Genomic DNA, 18,428 nt, shown 5'->3' on the forward strand with positions numbered 1-18,428 from the left:
CTCAGATTACATAAATTTCTTCTTCCAAAATAGATTAGATTCTGCTACAATTCTATATTTTGTCTTAACCTACATGGCCAACTTCTTTCTGAGTTATCATAGCAGTCGACCGCTGAAACTTCCATTTAACTCCTACTAATATTTATATTTTATACTAAGTAGTTTTTTATTCACTTTGTGCTTATTTTTCAGCTACTTTGATAAACTAAACCCATTGGGAATCTTCAATAGATACATAGTTATCAATAATGTGACAAAACCACTAGATTTTAGAGGCGGGAGGGAACACGGTGTTCATATAATCCAAAGCTATAACCCATTATTACATACTTGATATGGTTTAACCTATGCAGTACATAAAGCCTTTCTACGGTATACTTGACATGATCGTGGAGGCTTTACTCAAATATTTTCAGTGAAAAAGAACTAGCTTGGTGCATATGAAAGCAGCTCAATCTGTCATTGCGCTTGTAATTATTTTTTTAATACTGACCAAAACTAAAAACTTTAGTAATTATTTTTGTCTTCTGAATAAACAAAGAACAAATCTGTTCCCTCATCTATGGCATTCATATAGATATGTGAGGACTGCTATTATCTTCATTCTGAGTATTCTTCAGGCTCAACACATCCAATTCTACAGCCATTTCTTGTATCACTATATTTTCTCAAACCATCCTGGTCTAAACACACTTTAATTGGCTAATGTCTATTTAAAATATTTCACACAAAATTGAACATAATTTTTGTTGTTGTTCAGTTACGTCTGACTATTTGTGACCCAATTTGGGGTTGGAGTAGTTCACCATTTCCTTCTCCAGCTCATTTTACAGATGAGAAAACTGAGGCAAACAGGGTTAAGTAACTTGCCCAGGGTCACACAGCTAGTAAGTGTCTAAAGCCAGATTTGAACTAAGAAAGATGAGTCTTTCAGAATCCAGGCCTGGTACTCTATCCACAGCACCACCTAGCTCCTCAATTGAACGTAATACTCAATATCTATTCTTCAGAATACAGTGGAATAATTCCTGGGATTTGGATATTTTGATATTGCTGGATGAGAGGGTAATAATGGAATTTGGTCTGCTCCATCGGAAGTAGTATCCATATTGAAAAGCTTAGAGATCCATCAAGATACTGGGGTAGTAGAGAGGTATAGACCACTTAGAAATTTGGATTTAGCTGTGGGTAGATTTAATGCAAAATCTGTCTAATGGCCAATGAATAGTCTGTTAGAAGTGAACCATATCAATATTGATGTTTTCATTATAAATAAAAACAGAAGATATGAAGAAATCGTAGTGAAATGGAAAGCTAGGTCTCTCAGAAAAGATAAACACGAGACCTGGCACGATTAATTTCATAATGCATTTAAGGGAAACCTTATCATCACCTTATAGAGCTCACAATGAACATAAGCAACATACACCAAGAAAATGATCGAATCTGATGTGATAAGATATTGATGTTAAAGCAGAGGATGAAGAGGGAGAAATTCTATGAAAAGTTTGATGAAATGTTCCAGATAAAATCAAGATATGCTCTGCTGTTCACTGACTTCAGCATGAAAGTGGTCCTCATAACAAGAGAGAAAAACTATATTAGGAAACACAGGCTCTTTAGGATCTAAAATCAAAGGTGTTAAAGCCTTCTAGACTTTTGCCTGCGTGTCAGGGGTACTTTCTTCAAGCTGAGCTAGAAGGAACTGTACTTAATGAGCAAAGAATGATTCCATTAAAAACAAACCAAAAACCCTATATGGATTCTAACTTACAGAAAACAGCTGGTTATAGGGAATTGTTTCAGTCTGTTTCAGTAGTTTCCAGTTGTTAGAACAAAGTTCAATATCAAATTAAGACAAAAAGAGTATGTATGTGAAAACATTACATGCATTTATCACAGCACCAACCCAAACTGTTTAAATATACTCTAGACAACTAGGTAGTGCAGCAGATAGAGTGCTGGTCCTGGAGTCAGGAAAACTTACCTTCCTGACTTCAAATTTGGCCTCAGACACTTACTAGCCGTGTGACTCTGGGCCAGCCACTTAATTCTGTGGGCCTCAGTTTCCTCATCTGTAAAATAAGCTGGAGAAGGCAAACCTCTCCAGTATCTTTGCCAAGAAAACCCCAAATGGGGTCACAAAGAGACAGACACGACCAAAAAACGACTGAACCACGGTCTCTGAAAAGTGAGATGAACAAAAGAAAAAGCATTACCACCATTTCATAGAAAATACCAAATACAAAACAGTTGCCACTATAAGAAAGCCAAAATGGCTGGGAAACTGACCGACACTACAAAAATTTAGTCTCTTCACTGAAAAGAGAGATGTGATATTCCAGGGCAATAAAGATTTAGAGTACAAGTTCATTTGAAAAATATTATGGAAGAGGAAGAGGGATGACTAAACACTGTGAAAAATATGTGAGGAGAAAATAAAACTGGGAAACATGAAATCACAGCTTTTGGTGTTTTTATAGTGATCTAGTCTCATCACTGATGACAGTGTAGCAACCTTAGTAGGAATCTATTATCTCAGTACTGAAGTACTATGTGAGTAAGTTATAAAAGCTTTTAATAAAGATAAAATCAGGGAGAGGAGCCGGGCCTATTGAAACAGAATTACAGAATCTTAACAGTTAGAAACAACCTCAGAAGTCATTTAGTCCTACATTTTCTCAAACAGGAATCTTTTCTACACCATCAGTGACAAGAAGTTATCAATCTTTGCTGGAAGATCTTTTAGAAGGATCACTCCAGGCAACCCATTTCAATATTGGATAACTTTAATTGTTAAGAATTTCCTCAGATCAAGCCAAAATCAAGAACTTCCATCTCTCAATCTGAGGTCTACCGTATGGGACAAACAAAACAGGTCTAATCTAATAGATCCAGAATAATTCTAGACTGGGAGAAACATAATTTTAGAGGGGTTCAGGGACTGATTTTTCAAACTCTCAGTTACAGAAAGATTTTACAAGTTTTGAAAAACTTTACATAATACAAGGTTATAGGGAAAAATAAAACGATGAAATAATTTATGGAAAGTGCTTTGCAAATCTTAATGTTCTAGGGAAATAAAATGCTAGCTATTATTATCATTATTAATTTTATATTCACATTATGGCCTCATCCCCCAAAATCCCCATCATACTTAGTTGCTCTGTAGAGATGTGCAGACTTTAACAAGGTTTTAAGCTTTGCTTGATAGATTTTCCTTACTGACTTTCTTGTCACTCTAGTGTAGAATTTGCCATTTAACATGCCTTTAGTGTTGTTTTGCAAGCAGACTGTTTTAGAACTTATTTTACTTTCCGTGGAAAAGTCATCATAAGATAATGATAATGAAAATAGACATTTGTATATGTTCGTCATTTAAAGTTTGTGAAACACCTTACATTCATCATCTCCTTTTAGTCTCGAAACAACCCTGTTCGAGAGGTAGGACAGACATGTATTATCAACTCTACTTTACCGAAGATGATCCTGAGGCTCAGAGAGGTTATCACTTACCCACGGTATCACAACTAACCAATGTCGAAGAAAGGATTTGAATTCCGATCTCTTGACAACAAGTCAAACACCTCTGCCATACACAAATGGACAGCAGTAACACTGATAGTTTTTATATAATGCTTTAAGTTTTGCAAAACACTTTACAGATATTATCTCATTCAATCCTCATAGCAACTCTAGGAGGTAATGCTATTTATTTTACAGATGAGGAAGCTGAAGCCCACAACAGTTAAGTGACTTGCCCAGGGTCACACAGCTAGTAAGCGTGTGAGGCCAGAATAGATATCTGGTCTTCCTAACTCCAGGTCTAGCATTCTGTTATCCACAGAGAGTCTGATCCCTTCCTTTGGTAGGAAAGAAGTGTGATATTTATTTCACAGAATCAGATGGACTTGTAAAAAAGCTAAGTTTGGTGAATTGGATTTGTTCCTCTTAAACAACAGATCTGCACTTTGGGCTACCACCCAGTAAAGCTTCTCTAGGTTAGTTTGACCTGTTAATTATGCTAACTAGAGAAGATCAAGAATATAATGCATTATCTTTTTGTTTTTCTATAGAAATGTAATTTAAAAAATTAAAATATCTATACAGAATAAACACTAATCCTTATTTCAAAACATATGATATACAATATGGAGCAAATTACAAAGTGGAATCAAGTATAATTTAATTATCTCCCACTAAAACTAAGTCTTGTGTATATCTTCCTATTTAAAGTTTGGCATTCCTCTACCATTTTATCCATAATATATCTCAGGTATCATTTACAAACAAAACCAGTCTAATCTCATAGATCCAGAATAATTCTGGCTGGGAGAAACATAATTTTAGAGTGGTTCGGAGACTGATTTTTCAAACTCTCCAATACAGAGAGTTGTGTTGTTCTCTGGCCAACTCTATTCCTATTGTCTGTGAATATACAGTCCTAGAGTGCTGGGCTTGAAATCCCATCTGTGACATTAACAGTGTGTCTATGAGTAAGCCACAATTTCCTCGGTTGTGAAATAGGGTTTTAATGCCTATAATAGCTCCTTCCCAGGTTCAAATGAGATAATGCAAGTGAAGTGTTGGATGAATCAGTTATTATTAATGTGAATGTATAATAATCCTCCTTTTTTTTTTACTTTTAGCATGTCCTTCTCAAATCAGTTCTCCTAAGCCAATGAAAAACTGCATCTGATTTCCCCAAGCAAAGGTGCACATAGACATTGAAATTCAGAGCCCTCTATCTATCTCTGACAATATCTTCACAACATAGTAGGGTGTTTTCTTTGCCATATTCCCTTTTGCTAACATTAGAAGCACCTGGCAGTATCCTTTAAAAAAATATTCCTCTGTTTACCTTGAACATTATAGATCTTATTTTAAAATTCAAAATGTCTTAAACAGACGTAGAATGGAGAAAATACATCCTGCCTCATAAACATATGTTGAGAATTTATTTAAATTCAACAGATCACCTACTATATGCAAAACAGTCACCCAAAGGGCAGTGGAGAGTCACACAGTAGGCAAGAACATTCCTTAGCAAGTTGTAAACATGGAATTAATTGTGCAAAAGAAGCCACATTCATAATGCCATCAGAAATATAGATGATCCTGGGGCAGCTAGGTGGCACAGTGAGTAGAGCACCGGCCCTGGAGTCAGGAGGACCTGAGTTCAAATCCACCGACAGATGCTTGACACATTTACTAGCTGTGTGACCTTGGGCAAGTCACTTAACCCCAATTGCCTTGCCTTCCTCCCTCAAAAAAAGGAAAAATAGAAGGCAGACTGGTCAATATGTCAAGATGAGGGGTGAATGATGGACAGCCCGCTTACTCCAGAGGCATCCTTATCTCAAGAGAACATGAGAAGTGCCTCCAGTCTGTCTATACCACCAGTGGTTCTGTTTATGGCAGAACTTGGACAAGAATGGCACAGAATGGGCCAGTATAGTTGTGCTGCAATTTGTATCCTTAGAGGGAATGTCCACACAATTCATAGATTCAATTTGTATGTGTTTATAGACATGGGAGTATGTGTATGTACATATATGTATATATGTCTGTATATGTGCATATATACATATGTATACATGCACATATACACAATATATTTAGAACACAAGATTTTAACTGACTTACGGGTATGAAAGGGCAGAACAGATACTTTAAGAATTTAAGGGAATTTTTTCTGAAAAATTTTTTTTAAGGTTTTCTTTTATTTTTGGAGGAAAAATTATACCCTGAAAAAATGGGAGAAAAAAAAGTTTGTTCTAGTTTTTTTTTTCTATTTCATCTTCATTTTCATCTTCTAATCCCTATCCCAACCTTTTAACCTTTATGATTTCAGCTCATTGCCCTGGGCACTGAGGTTGTGACTGGCTTAAGAGACAGGGTCACGCAGCAAAAATGTGTCAGACCCAGGACTTTCTGACTTCAAGGCCAACTGTTTACATACTATACCATGTTGCTTATTTCTGAATAGTAATGACTTATATTTATATAGCACTTAAAAGTTGGCAAAGCACTTCCCGTGTTATCTCATTTGAACCTTTTAGGACAGCCCTGAGAAGGCTATACAACCTCCCTCTTTCAGATGAAGAAATGAAGGTTTAGCAAGGCTAAGTGATTTGCTCCGTGGTCACACCACTTTGAAGGTAGATAAGACTCAAAACCTCATCCTTCCTGGCTCCCAAGTCCAGTGCATTTTCTACTCTCTAATCTCTGCTTGTTTCAGTTTCCTCATTTATAAACTGAGGATAATAATTGCACCTACAATCCCAGGGTTGTTGTAAGGAACAGATGAAATAATCATTGCAAAGTGCCCAGCACAGTGCCTGGAATATCACTAGCGCCATATAAAAGTTACTCATTACTTTATTATTATCTCGTGTTGCTTCTCAGGGTAGATAAAATTCTGGATACACTTAGGATTTCAGTTTTTGTGGTGAAAATAAACCAATTTTCTCGTGTGGTCTCAGGCAGCCGGTGGCCTAATAGAGGCCAAGGTCTCCCACTGCAGTCATCCTGATCCGTATCTGGCCACTGGTCCCAGGGGACTCTGGAGGAGAAAGTGCGACTGGTGACTTTGCACAGCCCTACCTCATTCAAATTAAATTAAATTGCAAGTCGTGTCTTCATCTCCCTGATGTCATGGTCCTCTTCGAGAATGAAGGACAAACCATAACAACCTGTAAGAGGGAACACTGGATTTGAGGTCAAGAAGCACTGAATTCACACCCTGCCTCAAAATACTTACTAGTTGTGGGCCCATAAAGGTGGCTTAACCTCTCTTTGGCTCAGTTTACCGACCTGTAAAATGAGAGTGATGACGGCACGTATCTCAGAGTTGTTTTCAGGAACAAATGAGATCACATGGGCTTTGCATACCTCAAGATGTTATATACATGTTAGGTATTGTTATTATTATCATCTCATGTTTGCTTTTATTAAAACCGAAAGCTATAACTGATGTGATGCACTTTGAAATCATAAAACATGATCTAAATGGGAGCTCATATTATTATTATTTATGACAATCAGTATGGGAAAAGGCATGCTCAAAAGAGTTTTGATTCCAATGTAGTTATCAGTATAATAGCTCCATCTCTTAAATTATTTGTTTGCTTTGTTAAAATATACATATGCTGCATTTAATTTGGGGCTCTCTTTAATATTGTATTCTGTTCACCTAAATCTTTGAAATTTCTGGTTTATTACCATTTACATTTTCTTCTCTGTAACATTAAATCTACAACAGAACAGTTATATATTCCACAGTTCACATTCTAATGAATTTATTATCCACTTAATTCATTGTTTTATAATTAATGTAAGCAAATTAAAACGACATTTTCTTTCTGTATACACAGTGAACACAAGTGAGGATTATAACCCAATTTCTGTTTTATTGCCAGCTATAGCTATTACCAGGGAGTTTATTGTGGACTTAGTTCTAGCAATTAATTGTGCAATAGTAGCAGTCCTAAGAGTCAAATGATATGGCCAAAATAAATAGGACTAAACCTCAATTATTCAGACTTCTAGTTACCCAAAATTGGCTAGTGTTCCACATTGACTATTTTGTCTATGAAAAACTTCTCTTGTAACTGAACATAATTTAGTCATGCAAGATAATAGTCTGCCTCCATTTTACCATTACCATTAGGTTTTGGCCTTTTTTTTTGTAATAAAACCTGTGACCATTCTTTTGTTTAGTATTTAGAGCTTTTGATCCTTAGGGAACTAGATTTTTAGAAGCACTGTTATTTTTTTCTGCAGTTTCTTGCCTTGGAAATCTAATAAACTATTCCATCCCAAACTTGAAACTGCTGGATAAGTAGTGTTAAGTGAGAAAAAAAGAATAAGGAAAGCATACAGGGGACATTTCTGATGGCTATAAATTATTAGGGAATGAAAATCACAATCATAGTCACCGTTACCATTATCATCCAATGGAATTTATCACATCACATACAAACGCCATCATACAGAATGCCGACTTACTTCAATTTGTCAAGGATCTGTGATTCTATAAGTGTGTGTAGATATTATATCCACCCACAAATATCACAGCCCCTCTATTCCTTAAGAAAAGGCTTCCTAGGATTTGCTAATACATAAGCAAATTGAATGAGTCAGTTTTTTCATTCCTTTGCTCAAAGAGTATTTATTAACTTTGGGGGTATAAAGATAAAATGAAATAGTCCCAGCCTTGTCATACCTCATGTTCTTTCTGATTTAGATATTGACATTAAATATTGCATATATAGGTAAAGCCTGAAAAACCAAATTGTCACTATTTTGATAATAATGGAATGTTAAAATGTAATCAGGCCCTTAATTATTTAACTGGAACAATATAGTTTCTTGAGAAAACAGTTTCTGGAATTATGAGATTTTTTTAAACATTCTAAAATAGTTTTACATGACACAAGGCAATTAAAATGTTATCTACAGTACATCAAGGAAGAACTGTGAATTCAGGGGTCAGCTTTTCATTTTAGGTTGTGTGTTTATAGGGCAGGCAGCTTGGATACAGACAAATTTCTAATTGGATAGTTATTTTCTCTTGTCTGCCCAGGACAGACCAGGCTAACACAAACCAACATGCCTAGCAACCATCAAATAGAAAAAACAAAATTCCAAGTTTAATCTCTTTCTAAAGCATAGATTTTGTTATTATGGTCTGTAGGCTCAAGAATATTCTAACTTTCCCTGAAGGATACCACATTCAGATATTAAATGGATCTAATTGGATATTACTATTCTGATTCAATCTGGTCATTACACAGACATGCCTTAAATTAATTTGTTAAATTGCCTGTTAGTTAATCTTACTAATATAACTTTTAGTTTATTTTTTTCTTGAAATAATTGGGTCAAAATTCATATCTCATTAGTCTGTCAAATATATTCCTGCCTTACCTGTCTCTATTCTAAAACCAATTGTGTCATTAGTAGAATCACCAATCATGTCGTAAGTGGGTTCTTTGTTTTAAAGCTCTGTCAAGACACATAAAAACATAAGCACATACCACCCATAGTTCATGTATTTTAATTGACAATACAATCCTGATCAGTATTGGTTAATATATTTTCCTTTAGCCAGAAGTTTTGTTTCTTTGTTGGGCATTTCATTTTTCCCCTTTCTTTCCTATCACTTTGCCCTGAAATGAATTTCAAATATAACAATTTAGGCAGATACTTTTCTATACCTTCAATCCCTTTCCAGAAACCCTTCATGGTAGATGAAAGTCATTTTCAAAACCCATTACATAACAAAGCTAAGAACAGGTAGAGTAAATTTCACATTAAATCAACTGAGTTCTAAAGAAATCCAATGAAATGGGGTTTATAATGGAAATAAAAACAGAATTTACTATTGCATCACGACAATAGGTCCCATTATTTCATTTTTAAGCCACATTTTCTCCAAGAATGTAATTACTCTTAATGTAAGGAAAGACACCTTTATTGCTGTAAAGAGGTTTTTTCTTTTCCTTTTTCATTACATGAACAGAAAAAGTTTTAGAAAAGGAAGCAACCCATGTAACAGAAAATGTCTTATTGGCCTAATTGAACATCTTCAAATGACATTTAGAGTATACTGGTGTTATTTTTTAACACCTATGTAGTACTATTGCCCTTTCAAGAAAACTGGTTAAATTTTCAAAGCTATGTTCTGGGATTTTGCCATTTGATGTCCATTAATATCAATTGGAATGTGCAGCCAAATCCCTGTGTACCACTTTGAAATTTTACCCCTTAGTGTTAATGATAGTCTTCTAATAGTGCAGTAAGAAATAAATTATTAAGCTCCTTAGCTCATATTTCCTTTATTCTCTGGGGCCAGCTAAATAAGAAAAAAAAATCCCAATACTCTTTTGTTATTATAAAGTACATATTTATATAGGTAAGCCCCTTCTTATATGGGTTGACAATGTCAGTAGTAATAAGCATAAATCACTAAATGTCTATAGAATATTTAAATTGTGGGTTTGGTTTAAAACAATATCCTTTCTATTTACATATCTTTCCACCCTAGGATTTTAAATGTCCTTTATTTAATGTGCCAATAAATTCACTTAGCCCCTATTTACCAAGTTAAATTGGTTGATGCTTCTGTATGCTTGACATAATAAGAAAAAAGAAAAGAAAGCACTTGCAGATATTCTGAAGCAAAGCCTCATAATTGAGGGTTAAGTGCCACTTTGGTCCCGTTTTAATATCTTAGATCTAAAACATTGAATCAAGAGTATGATGATGAGAGTATGGAATTCATTGTCTGTAAGATGGGGATGTTAATATTCTTTGTTGTTGTTCAGTTGTGTCCAACTCTTCAGGACCCCATTTCCTTCTCCAGCTTATTTTACAGATGAAGAAAGTGAGGAAAATAGGGTTAAGTAACTTGCCCACAACCAATAAGTGTCTGAGGCCAGATTTGAACTCAGGAAGATGAGTCTTCCTGACTGCAAGCCTGGTGCTCTATCCACTCCATCAACAAGCTGCTGTTAATACTCTACCTGAATCAAAAACTTCATACCATATTTCACCACATAATCGTTGCCACCACACAACTGTCGCACCCTGTTTTTTTCAGTCCAAAAATTTAGTTTATAACCTTTCATCACGTAATCATCACGTGGTATAATTATGTTCGACACACTGCTTAAAAGATAAACACAGCAGCAATATATTCACCAGTGGCATATGGATATGTATATATCTCTCACATATTGTGAGCCTAGAATTCCAGCACACGAGTATTGTTATTATTCAATTTTAACACATATTCACAAGTATTCTGTGCATCCTAATCTTGCCCCAAAGAGAGTTTAGCAATAATGGTTTTCAAGTAATACCAGCACAATTTTTTTAAAGCTTCACATACTGGTCACACCACACTTTTTGTCAAAAAAAAATGGCATAAAATCTGTGATGATTTTCTGGTGAAATGTGGTATTAGAAAAATGTATTGTAAGCCTTAAATGTTTTAAATTTATAGCATTTTTGATCTCATTCATAAAAATACATCCTCCAATTGTGCAAATCCTTCCAACTCCTGTCCATGTTTTCCCATAAATTCTCCATAGTCTACCCAATATACTGGAGGAATCTCTCTCTAGATCTGGTGATATCACCTAGGTTCCAGTGCATTATGTGGATTATTCTTCTTTATTCTTATTCTCCCTGCATCACTGGACCAATTGCCTTTTCCTGTTGTATATGTCTTTGATAACCTCTTTTATTCTACGTTTTGTAAACAGTTAATTTTTGGTAATTTTCTGCATCTCATTGTATGTATTCATTAGGCAGCTTTTGGTAACCCATAATTTTGATTTGTAGGAAACTCATGTTACAGGACTGAATGCCATGTAACATCACCAACAGAATACTGATGTTTAAAATGTTGGGGTTTTTGCTCAAGAATTTTGGTATCATTGAAAGTACTGTGGTGTTTTTCAAGTTCAGTCTTCCTCTTACTCAATTCTTGGCCTAGATGTTGTCCACTTGCCATGCATGTCGAGGATAAATGTGCTGATGAACTAGTCCTATGAGTCATCTCTGTATCTCCCTGTCCTAATACTGAAAATGGGCTTTCTTTGCCCACTTAGCTCTACCTATGTGTATAGTTACACTAAATGATTTTGAGTGATTATGAAGGTCCTTTAAGAAGCTCTTTAACACGGATGCAGTCAGAACAATGTCATCTGCAATCAGTAAGTCAACAAATATCTATTAGGCACATAATAAGTGTGAGGCACTGAACTAGGAATTGGTGAGACATACAACAATTGAATAGTCACTGCCTCAAGGAACTTACATTCCAACATTTGTCGACCTTTGCCATTTATAGGGGATCTGTCCCCCATTTGGATTCTCTTGTAGACATACATTGTAACAGATCAAATGCTTTTGGGGAGTATTTTACTGCAACTGCAAGCAGCATTGTTGTTACATCATGGTATATATTGTTTTCTGGGCTCCTTTCACATTGAAGTCTCCGGTAAGTTGCCTAAGAAATAAAATTGGAAAGGAAGAAAACAAAAATTGGAAGAACTAAACAAGGTAAAGTTTATCTAGAGGAGACCTATGGTGAAGATGACATAATTTTATGAGTTTTGAAGGACAGGTCCTCAAGATATCTGAAAGAAGATGATATTAAATTGAGAAAAATGGCTATTACTGACAAACAATAGATAATAATGGTAAAGAACCATCAATATTTCTACAAGAAGATTTTATATTGATGATGGTAGAGCCACTATTAAGCATCTTCTATGGGCCCTATGCTAAGCCTTGGAGATACCTTCAGTGCCAACCTTACACGGTTGTTGTGGATCAAAGGAGCTAATGCATATGAAGCACTTTGAACTCGGAGATGCGCTTTTTAGGTTACATAATTTCACCCAACTTCCTTAATATAGGAAAAACAAGATCAGACCCACTATCTTTAATCAGACTAGGAGAAATAGATGTAAAAAGCAATATGGAATGTGTAAGTCCATCAGCACCTTGTTTGTTTGCACAATATCTCTGTTCACACCAGCTGCCTTATACTTTGTGGAAACATAACAGAGCTGTGTGTCTATTTATGTACTGTATGTAATTGTTTTCTTTTTCTAAATCTGCTGTTCCTTGTTCTTTTTTAAACAGATGCTTAAATGTTCCATCCAATTTCTTACACATTACTATATCTCAAATGCAAGAGGGAAATGTTTCAAGCTGCAGTTTCAGGGTTATTACACCCACTTGCATAACACTCCTCCATGCAATAAGAATAGCGTCAGCTTCGTTAAAAATAGATCCACATCCATTTACAAATTAACATACTTGGAAACATAGGAATATTCAGATAATATGCATATATATGTATGTTTTAAATACAGATAACCCACATTTGAATTTTGTCTAGTACAACACTGCCATCACATGATAATCAACCTCAAGTGATGTGTAGAAATGCTCACTGTACTAACCCTTGGTTATTCTTCCTTCCCATAGGGACTGCAATTAGACCCATAGTCTTGCGAGCTGTAACAGCCATTGCCAGAGCCTTGCCCGGATTTCCCATTTTAGCCACTGGGGGAATTGACTCTGCTGAAAGTGGCCTGCAGTTTCTACACAGTGGAGCTTCTGTTCTACAGGTAGAGTTATTGGGTTTTGTTGATGGTGCCCATGCTGTTGTTCTTGTGCTGTGGTGCTATGGTTTTTAAGTCTCATTCAATGACAACAGGGTCAGCAGTGTGAAACCAGATGTCTTTGCCGGCTGAGTGGCAGGACTTAAGGTGCTGAGGGATGGACATAGGGTTCCAAGAAATATGGCTCCTCCTTATGGAGGCTTACAAAATTGAAGGGGAAAACAGGACACCCAGAAATACGTATAAGTTATCAGTGGAATGCCTTGAAAAGGAATGGAATAAAAGGAGGGACAACTATGGTAGTGGTGTGATTATGATTAAAGCAAAAGCTGTAATGTTAAGAATAAGGAGGTCATAGACTTTCTGTGCTTCAACCTGTCAACCCACATAGGATGACAGATAACATCATCATCTAGAATCTATGTAATGCTTGAAAATTTGCAAAATATTTCACAAATATCTCATTTTAACCTCACAACACTGAGATGTAGAAATGGAAGGAAATTCAGGGGTTTCTATTTCAATCCCCTCATTTTACAGATAACCAAACTGAGACTCAAGGCTTTTTAGTGATTTACCTAAAGTTGTGGTTTGTTGTATTTAGTTCTGGGCTCTGCATTAAAAAAAAATCAAAACAAGGCCTTGATAAATTGGAAAAAGCAACCAAGAAAGGGAAATTTTGTGCCACATGAGAATTTGTTGAAAGAAATGGAAAGGTCTAGCTCATTGAGGAAAAGACTGGAGGAAAATGATAGCATTTTTAAGTAAATGATGAGCTCTAAATAATGACTCACCAGTGTGGTTGGCCACCATGCAAATTTGTTATTTCAATAATTGTTTCTCCTTAGTAAGTCAGCCAGTACACATTTATTAAGCATCTACTATGTGTTAGGCACTGTGCCAATCACTGAGGATACAAATGTAAAAGAGAGAATCCCTGTTCTCAAGGTACTTATGTTCTAATAGGGGAACCCAACCTAAGTGCTTGTACTGTTATTTGATAATCAATGGAGATCCATAGAAGGTTTCTGAGTAGATCATAGTGGTCCCTTTGGAAGATTATTCTAGGAGCATATTGAAGGATGGATTAGAGAAGGGCTGGACTGAATGCAGGGAGCCTGGTTCAGAGGCTATTATAATAGTCTGTGTCAGAAGGAATGATAAGCTGACCTAGTATTGCTATATCGGGGTCAAAGGTAGAGGGGATGAATATAAAAGATATTGCAGAGGCAGAATCAATGGGACTTGGCAATTTTGGGCAGTGAGGAAGAAATAAAAATGGTTCTGGGGTAATGAATTAGAATGACCAGGAGAATAGTGGTACCATTAACAGAAGAAGAGAAGTAGGGGATAGTTGTCTTGTGGGAGAAGGCAGTGAGTTAAGTTTTGGACCCGTTGAGTTTGGGGTGCTTTTCAGAGAATCATAAAATTCACAAGCTGAAATGTTGTGCTGGTGGCTCTTTTTGAGGGGTGTCTTCAAGAGGTGAATATTTTGCATTCAAAGTTCTATGTTTAAAATTTCCCTTGGGTTTATAGTAACAATTTATACGGTGACCTTTTTTTTTAAATCCCCATCATTAGTAACTTCAAAGTTCCAATATGGTACATGAAATATATGCCAACAGAAGTTTAAAAAATAAAAGGACATCAGAGCAGTTTCTCTTATCCAGAGTTAAAATGGATCATTTTTTTTCTTCCACTATGGAATTTCCTAGTTCCCAGATTTAATGAGTGTTTCATTTACACGTTTAAGAGCAATATGTAAGTATATAGGTAAAAATAGCAATTCTATAATCATGAGGTGATATATGAGAAAATATGATTTTAGCATATAGTCAATAAAGTTCTAATTATCTGTGTCAAATATTACATTATTTTAAATTATTTTAATGGAAGGTTACTTTCAAGAAGGTTTTAATTTTTGAAAGGCCTCTTGATCCCAGTGTGACACATGCTGTTTATAAGCAAATAGGAGGAATTAAATGGACACCTGCTAGGCCCTTTGAATGATTATACTCTCTCTACTAGGTATAAAGATTAATACCCAAATCCAAAGGACATTAATTGAAATAAGAGTCTAATCTTTTTCAGAAGATGTGTTTTTCACCTTGACAGAGGGGAAAAAAAGCAATAATCCCACATGGCAATTACGTAATGGAAGAAAACTAGCCCCAGATTAACCCATATAAATCATTTTTGTAGACAGTTCTTTTGAAGAACTTTAGACCTGGGAGAGGTCTCTCTTCATGGGTCATCTAGTCCACTCTCCTGCAGAAACTAATTGGTTAAATAATAACTAACATTTGGCTAGCTCTTTCAGGTTTGCTGACACTTTAAAAAGTCTCCCATTTACACCTTATAGTGGTCCAGTAGGGTAGGGACTGTTATCCCCATTTTACAGTTGAAGGAACTAAGGATTACAGAGATTAAGTAACTGAGTCATGGTCAGACAGCTGACAAGCAGAATTGAAACCCATATTTTCTGATTCCAAGTCAGTAATTTATCTACTATACCACACTATTTACACCAATTCTTCGGTTTAATACATCCTATCTTCAGAGAGTGTAATGTTAAGCAGGGTGGGACTTTTTTATTGTTTTCTTTTTTAGAATGCTAAAGTAATCAAATGCCTTTGATTAAATCTTGCTAGGTGCTAAGCCCCAGGCCCACATCCTTTTGCTGATTAGGTATGAAGCCTTCTGGTCCTAAGGGTAACTCTGAGGTTAGTGTTTTGTTTGGGATTCTCACTCATTGAAAGAGTGTTGGTGTGGAGACTCTGGGTAGCCATTAAGGACCCCACCCCCAGCTTTGAAGAAATCCAGATGTTGGTGCTTCTCCGGTAACTGTGTTGGTATGGATAGACTGGTTTGCATTGTTGGCTCTGTTTATATTGTCTCTGTTTGTAATTTCTATTTGTATTTGCTCTGAAGTTCAGGGTGCTGGCTTTCCCCCTTGAACTAAGTGAATGACATATGTGTGTTTGATTAAAGTGAGATTGTTAACCCCTTAAGGTTGCTTTACTTAGAAAAGCAGATCAAAGAGCCTGTGCTGGCAGCCCTTCTGTGTGCTCTTGTTGCTGGTCTTGTTGGGTCTTTCACCCCCCACAGCAGCTGCTAGCAACATTGTTGTTACAGAGAGTCTTTAAAACAGGAACTGAAAGGTAACCCTGCATAGTGGATAGGAAGCCATCATTGTGACTCCCACCATTTAGGTGGTCATGGTCAAGTCACTTGTTGGACTCAGTCACCTAGTGCTCCTAGGAAAATCTCTAAGGCTATATATTATAGGTTGCCAGTATGCATCAGTGGAGGGATAGTTCTATATTGAGCACTCCCTACACAATTGAAATCAGAGGTCTGAACCCAATCTTTATGTACCATATATCCTCTTAGTAGTTTCCTCAGTTCAACAATCGATCATTTTCCTTTCCATCTCCAACAATTGATCGTTCTCTTGTGCTTGATAACAGTTATGAAATTATTTCAGATTTGCTCTTACTTGGGCTGAAAAATACCAAGACTTATTAATTTTTCTCTTGGAGGTAGTATGGTTCATTGGAAAGGGAAGCAACTTCCTGGAGCTCCCACTTACTAACAGCATTAGTAATTCAATGCAAAGTTATACATGGTAGTTATATAAGCTTCCATGCCATCTTGGGGAGGGAGGGGGGAAGGGGGGGAGAAAATCTGGAACTCAAAATTATGTAGAACCATGTGTGGTAAACTAAAAATAAAAAAATATTAAAAAAAAAAGAAATGATACAGCCCTTCTCTTGGGCCTCACTTTCCACATCTGTAAAATGATCTAGTTGGACTAGATCAGTTGTCTCCAAAGTGTGGGTCAGGGTCCCCTGGGCATTATGTCTTAAACTCAAAGGAACCATGAACTGACCCCAAAGAGTACCTAATAAATCAGGTAATGGGTGGAAAGACGGGTCATATCACACCCTTATTGCAATAGCCATTCATGGGGCTTGTCTCCAAAGCAATCATGCTTACCCTTCCTCCACCCATTATAGCTCAATATGTCCAACAATACTTCCTCCTGCAGCTGTGCAGATTCCCATCCTCCCCCTTCTAAGTCAGGCCCAAGTCCCACTGGGCACTTATAGCCTAATCCCATAGAAGCTAACCACCCCCACCACCATTCCATAACAGTAATAGAATTAGGGGTGACATTGAGAAAATTAAATATCTTCCTCACAGCATACCTACTAAGAAAAAGAATACTGATAGGGGTGCATGGAATAAAATGATTAGAGACCCCTGGACTAACTCTAATTTCTATGATTTTATGACTTGCAAGTACATTTGATTTTTTTATCCTCTATGTTTCTTTCTTCTGAATTCTCACCAGGTTCTTTTGGATATTAATTACTGCAATTGTATTTGTAACAAACTTCATATATTCCCTTCGTTCAAATGTGTATCATCTCCTTCTAAATGGCCACCTTTAAAATATTTTGATGATAATACTACCATTTTCCCAAACATTCTGGGAACTCATCCTTTGGAATGTTTTACAGTTGCTTACACAACAATCTTGAATATTCCTCTATTTTCTTGGCAAATATTCATCTCCTAAGAATAGTTTCAGTATTCATAAAAAAACCAAAACCCATTAGGAGTCAAGACTACCTAAGAAGATGATTCATCATAATGTAGAGAGATATTTGGGTACCAACTAAGGTTATGAGTGAACTAAAAATTGATGAAACATTTTCCTATGTGACTTGAAACATGACATGGAATTTCAGAAGAACTCTAAAATTTATTATACTTATAAGTTATTTTGGTGTCTTTTACATAAGGAAAAACTGACATATAAAGGTTATTTTTTTTTAATTTTTATTTTATTTTTTAATCAACAAAAATATCCCTTTCTCCTTTGCACTTTCCTTCCTTTCCTTTTCCCTCCCTTCCCCTGCCCCTAGTTTAAGTGAATGGATATGATAGCAGCTTTCAATGTCTTTCTTACTATTGATTGGAAAGCGAATTCCCTTCATCCATATTTTCTCAGTAATGTGTCCAGAATTTCAGGTCAGTAAAGGAAAAATTTCAGTGTTGGCTTTTCCTAGCCCCTCACAGGCAACTAGGAGGAACAGGGGATCTGAAGTAAGAAAGATCTAAATTCAGATGTGGCCTAAGAAATTTATCAGCTGTGTGACCACGGGCAAGTCACTTAGCCACTCTCTGCCTTAGTTTCCCCATCTTTTTGTTGTTGTTTAGTCATTCTCAGTCACGTCCGACTCTTCATGACCCCGTTTGAAGTTTTCTTGG

At 36.1% G+C, this 18,428-nt stretch overlaps 1 protein-coding gene across 1 annotated transcript in view; it reads left to right on the plus strand.

Annotated features, from left to right (window-relative positions):
* DPYD (dihydropyrimidine dehydrogenase) overlaps positions 1–18,428 on the plus strand; it is a 1,113,082-nt gene that overhangs the window by 897,344 nt on the left and 197,310 nt on the right. Inside the window, exon 19 of the mRNA XM_036769110.1 lies at positions 13,012–13,154. Within this exon, the coding sequence (XP_036625005.1) occupies positions 13,012–13,154 (143 nt within the window). The remainder of the gene's footprint in view (positions 1–13,011; positions 13,155–18,428) is intronic.

The sequence above is a fragment of the Trichosurus vulpecula genome, chromosome 7, assembly GCF_011100635.1.
Source record: "Trichosurus vulpecula isolate mTriVul1 chromosome 7, mTriVul1.pri, whole genome shotgun sequence".
NCBI classification, from domain to species: domain Eukaryota; kingdom Metazoa; phylum Chordata; class Mammalia; order Diprotodontia; family Phalangeridae; genus Trichosurus; species Trichosurus vulpecula.